The sequence below is a fragment of the Homarus americanus genome, unplaced genomic scaffold (assembly GCF_018991925.1).
Source record: "Homarus americanus isolate GMGI-L3 unplaced genomic scaffold, GMGI_Hamer_2.0 scaffold25483, whole genome shotgun sequence".
NCBI lineage: Eukaryota > Metazoa > Arthropoda > Malacostraca > Decapoda > Nephropidae > Homarus > Homarus americanus.
In genome coordinates this window covers 4,186,130-4,192,129 of record NW_024726235.1, presented here as the reverse complement: position 1 = coordinate 4,192,129, position 6,000 = coordinate 4,186,130, and the positions used below count along the sequence as shown (strand labels likewise).

The following is a 6,000-nucleotide window of genomic DNA, read 5'->3' as shown; positions in this document are numbered from 1 at the left end:
CACACTTATACAACACATTTCTCCCTCTTCCTCTCCATATTTTTCCATTTACGCCTTGATAACACTCCATACGCACTAATTCCACCATGCTGAGTTGTTAAAATAATAGGAAAAAGACTACAATAATGCAGTACAAGGGGAAGGTTGTGGCCCCGGTTACGACAAAGTCCTTGCCTCGGCATGGGACTTTGTCTCTGCACGAGCCAGCCGCCACCACTTACCGTTCGATATTGCCTCCGTCCCGCCTCCCTGAAACAAATAAACAACACCATTATAATACAGTTGTAACAGGCATATGGAAAATTATATTTATCACTCAATTTCATCATGTGGATCGTGCTCTACTTACAGGGGAAACGGGTTCAACGTACGGACTTAGTTCTCGGCGGCCATCTTCCACTTACCTTACTGCGACCATCACCACACTTTCTGGGGCTAAAATATTCCAAATCTGGCACTTTCAGGCACACTTTACTTGGCTAGATTATCACCATTAACACAAAGGAACATGGTGCACTACTTACCGACAGGTTAAAGTCTTCAGTCTCGGACATCACTAACAACTACACCGAAATTTGACAAAGTCCCCACACGGCCGCCCACAACAGAGTCCAGCGGGGCGGCGAGAGACAGAGTACAGCAAGCAGTTGTGTGCGCATGCGTCACCCTGCTGCCACCAGTCCTTCACTCTATAACATTATTTATTACTACTCTGTTAACGTTAAAATCCCCAATTTATATTCATTTGTAGTATTATATACATTATACATTACTCAGAAGTTCATTAATGTCTCTAAAACTAGTAATAAGATATAAATATGGTTATAGAACATCGTCATACATCTAGCATGTTCCTGGCATCAGTCTGGCCGCCTATTTCAAATCATAGGAAACATAACTTAGAATTTGGAGCTGAACAAAAGTAATGTATTCTGAGAGTACATTTAAATATTTCTTATACTAAACTGACATAATATTTGTTGCTATGAAGAATATAATCGTGTGTCTAATAAGTATAATGAGTCTGGGCATCAGTTGAATTCTTAATTTCAAAATTATTCGTCAAATTAATCTACGCTTCTATAACTTCGCATTAACAATGAAACAAAATATTACACATCTAATATTTACTCGTAGTTTCATTATATCTGGAGTGACTTCAACTACAAGCCTTTCAACCTATACGAACTAGTCAACGTTAAAACCTTGAGTAAGTAATAATTTATACACCACCGCTTTCAGGAGTGTCTCGTTTATGTCTGCTAATGATATCAAACACTCCCGCTGTCTCTCTCTCTCTCTCTCTCTCTCTCTCTCTCTCTCTCTCTCTCTCTCTCTCTCTCTTTTACAGAAGAGGAGATGGGGAAGATAAGGAATATAAAAAAAATACTTAGATGTCAAGATAAGGAACCACAACAGAAACATAAACTTCGTCTGGCTCGGATAATCGTTGGTTAAATGAACTTATTGTTTACTACTGTGTGTACTGCTTATTGTATGTACACACGGTGAACCAATGTGAACTTGTATGATGATTTTATTGAATATTTATCTATCTGGTTCTTGTCCTACCCCCCCCCCCTTCTTCTACCACATCACTTCCCCCAACGCATCCCCTCCTCTGCACCTCTACCTCCCCTCCCTTCCTCCCCTCCTACTCCTACACTCCCTCCCCTCCTCCTTCCACCACCGTGTCAGTTTCTCCTGTCTGGCCCACATTTCCTCCCACACAGGCTGGTGTTGTGATCCTGTGACTACATGGGTGGATGGAAGGATGGGTGTATGGATAGATAGATAGATGGTTGGATGGATACATAGATGGATGGATGAATAGACAATATATATAGACAGACAAATAATGTGTCAAAATATGTGGAGTAATGTCACCTATCGTATGGTTGAGTTCGGTAACCCGTAAAATGACTCACAATACATAGATATTCTACCCCAAATTCCCATTGTGTTGTCTAATGGTAGACCCTGTTGCCCCATTTACACAATTGCAGGGACTCATTTGTTTCTCTTACTTGGACAACACAACATACATAATGTATATCGTTTCTCACTCTTGATTTATTTTTTTCGTTTTTGTATTTATTTATGGTTATTATTATTATTATTATTACATTATTATTATTATTATTATTTAATAATGTTATTAATTTTTTTAATTGTTGTAATGATAATAATAATAGTTATTATTGTTATTTTTTGCCCCACCCACCCCAGGCCCCGATGTGGGTCAGTGACCTGTGCCCGGGTGGGCTAATCCCCATAAAAAAAATTTTTATAAATTATATAGGAAACACTTGCCAAGTTAGAAGTAACCTGAAGATTCTAGTTCCTTTCCCAGCTTATTTCACCAGATGATTAAACACCCTAATGCTATCTGCGTTGGGTTGGGTTAGCTTAGGTTTGGTTTGATTAGGTTATTTTAGGTTAGGGATTAGTTTAGGTTAGGTTTGTTAGGTAAGATTTAGGGTGGTTAATCTCCATGTCAAATAAACTGGTGTGTCTAATCTTCAGGCTATCCTCCGTATGATCTACCTGGTGTGCTGCCCCAGTGAGTAATAAATAAATAAAAACTAGAGGAAATTTAGTAGAAACACGGGCAGTGACGTATTAACAGGTGATTCATCATGTTCTCCATCGGAAAAATACATGTAAACCTTCCGACACCATCCCCTCCCGGACACATATGATTTACTTTACATTAAAAACGATATATAGTATTTTCCAGTACTTGTGAGGACTGTGGAGGTTTTATCTACGCTTTTTGTTATTCCTGTAATTAAACTTTAACACCAATTTCATTTTAATACATTCAGGAATAATGCAATCTTCACCCCAGAGGAATGTTGCGTATATTTCATGTTTCTGTTTTGAATGTACAATTACCCATTATCAAAACACCTTTGTATTATCATACGATTGAAAAAAAATCAAAATTATTGAACGAAACCGAACTTGAACTGAAAAAGGTATAGTCCCCTTCACTAGTGCGTTTACAGGGGCTCGTCAGGTTTTGTGCAGTGGCAGCCTTGTTTGTTTACATTCGACAGAAGGAAAGTCGCAATAGTAAACAAACATTGGAATTAAATTAAGACAATATTAAAACAAATATCTCAATGTAATGATTTGTGGAAGGTTTTTGTATTCATGGTTATTATTTTATTTTTATTATAATTTTTATTTATTTTATTAATTATTATTATTGTTATATTTTCGCCCTCCAGGCCTGATCTGGGTCAGTGACCTGTGCCCGGGTAGGCTAATCCCCTAAAAGCTAGTGAAGACGACTGTACATGTGTGGGATAAAATTACAGGTAAGTCAATGATAAGATTTAAAGATTCGTGAACATCATCAGGTTATAAAGCGGCGCCCACACAACACAGTACTTTTAAATAGTATTAATACAATATCACACGTAGCATCGACTTGTTTAATTTTTACACTTCAGAAAATATGACATTGGATTACGGAATCTAGGGAATTTAGTTGACATTCATATACAGTATTCATTATGTATAAAAAAAATGAGTAATGAAGGTTCCTCCGTTCATACTAAGATTATTCCTGGAGCAAACATTTCAAGCGAGTAAGAAAAACAAGAGTGGTTGTGTATTTGTGATTTCCACATTATTACTACATGTTAGATTAATGATTTCCAAGCAAAGAACATCCTTTAATTCTTGCTTGTATTGGTGACAGTTTCGGTCAAGATACTGAAAATTTTAGTAGCTTTATCATATCGAGGATATATATATATATATATATATATATATATATATATATATATATATATATATATATATATATATTCAGAATTGACTCCTTCATTCAGGGTGAATATAACGAAAGAAAGTAAAATACCGAATGTGTTTAGTGCTATCTGTAACCATTATAACGACATAACATTACGCTTGTGATAGTGTGAGGGAGGTTGGACTCGATACCACTCCCAGATAGTTTGATAGACACTCCCAGATAGAAGTCAGTTTTTGTCGATCAGACACTGGTCATGTGACAAGTACTGTACAATACTCGTATCTGTATTTGAGGCTTAACTCTCTCTCTCTCTCTCTCTCTCTCTCTCTCTCTCTCTCTCTCTCTCTCTCTCTCTCTCTCTCTCTCTCTCCTCTCTCTCTCTCTCTCTCTCTCTCTCTCTCATATATATATATATATATATATATATATATATATATATATATATATATATATATATATATATATTAATAATTTCAATAAAATTGTCATACAAATTCACATTGATTCAGCAGGTATATAAATAGTACAGGTACGGTGTAAATTCTGTCAGCAATTACCTCGGATAACATGAGGATTAGCCCCATATAGCTTATTTCACCTGATGAATAACTACCTTAACGCTACATGGGTGTCAGTCTAGGTTAAATTAGTGTTAGGATGTGTAATCTTCAAGTGTAACGAGACGAGCTAGATTAGGTTCGGTTAGGTTATTGTCAGGTCAGATTTGGGTAGCGCTAGGATGGTTAACCTTCAGGTGAAATAATCTGATGGACGAATCTTCAGGTAATGTTAACAGAGTAAAAGGTTATGTTTACAGCAGTGGTGTCCAGCTCCTTGAGGTGACATCCTGTGTAGGTGTCACACGTTACCAGAAGGAGAGACTATAGCTATCACCTACTTACCCCTCCCACCATACACACACCCACCTACACATGCTCCCCCACACACGTCCACATCCCACCCCCAACACGTCTACACACACATATTGTAAACCACTTTTAACGGCGATTGGGAATATAATACTGAGAAAGTAAACATTGCTCTTGGTGTGTGTGAACCAATATAATGGAGACGGTGAGTTCACTTATGATGGACGGTTATAAACTTAAATTATATTAAGTTTAGATTCAGTTTCTCGTACAACTTTAGACAAAGCTTATTTTTAATTTAACTTTCAATAGTAAAAAAAAAAGTCATTGTCACGACAAAAGAATTAATGGGTTATTTCTTATGTGAAAAACAAAATTTGAATTCTTTTATCGGGTTTATTAAGCCACAAAATAGAAGTTATTTACAGTAATTTGCTAGCCTATCAAGTTACCAGCTGTTGTTACACCAGTGTGTGGTGCTCCTGGTGACGGCTGTATTGTATCATCCCAGATAGAAATGTCGACATCACAGGTCTCGTATACTCTACTTCCAGGGTCGGTTCGATGTTCCCTCGGGTCATTATTCTATCTCAAGTGATCGTTGTAACTCTTCCAGACCTCCTAGGGTGATCGCACACTGGTCATCAGTTCCTGTAGGGGGTTACCCAGGAAACGGATGCTGGGGCCAAAACCAACAGAGTTACCGAGGATGATGTTAGAATAGTATAGATGTAACCCTCCGGGCCCACGATCCGCTCCATGGTCTCCTCTCCGGAAACACACACACTTGTCAATATTATAACATAAGAACATAAGAAAGTGGGATACTGCAGGAGGCCGACTGGCCCATACAGGGCAGATCCCTTTCACACCCATCCCAGCACTTCCATGTGCCTATCCAACTTCGTCTTGAAGCTCCCTAGCGTCCCCGATCCTACTATAGCACTCGGTAGCCTATTCCACATATCCACAACTCTATTACCAAACCAGTGCTTGCCTATATCCTTTCTGAATCGGAATTTATCTAATTTAAAGCCATTTGTTCTAGTTATTTCGTTATTACTGAGCTTCAGAACATCTTCCATTTTACCCTTGTTAATCCCACTTACCCACTTGTACACCTCTATCATATCTCCCCTAACTCTATGCCTCTCTAATGAATGTAAGCCTAAGCTTTTCAGTCTTTCTTCATATGGAAGGTTTCTAATATTATGGATCATTTTGTCATTCTTCTTTGTACTCTCTCCAAAGAATCTATGTCCATTCTATAATAAGGACACCAGAACTGAACCGCATAATCCATGTGTGGCCTCACTAATGCTAGGTAAAGTTTCAAGATAACGTCAGCAGTTCTGTTACTCA

The 6,000-nt window shown here is 37.8% G+C and overlaps 1 protein-coding gene across 2 annotated transcripts in view; it reads right to left on the bottom strand.

Moving 5' to 3' along the window:
• Positions 1-667, bottom strand: part of LOC121865445 (DNA topoisomerase I, mitochondrial-like) — a 20,535-nt gene extending 19,868 nt beyond the window's left edge. For both annotated transcript variants that reach the window (XM_042364879.1, XM_042364880.1), the window contains exons 1-2: positions 525-667; positions 222-249 (exon numbers count right to left, since the gene is read on the bottom strand). In XM_042364879.1, the coding sequence (XP_042220813.1) occupies positions 222-249; positions 525-554 (58 nt within the window). In that variant the 5' untranslated portion in view covers positions 555-667. The remainder of the gene's footprint in view (positions 1-221; positions 250-524) is intronic.
• Positions 668-6,000: the final 5,333 nt, after the last annotated feature.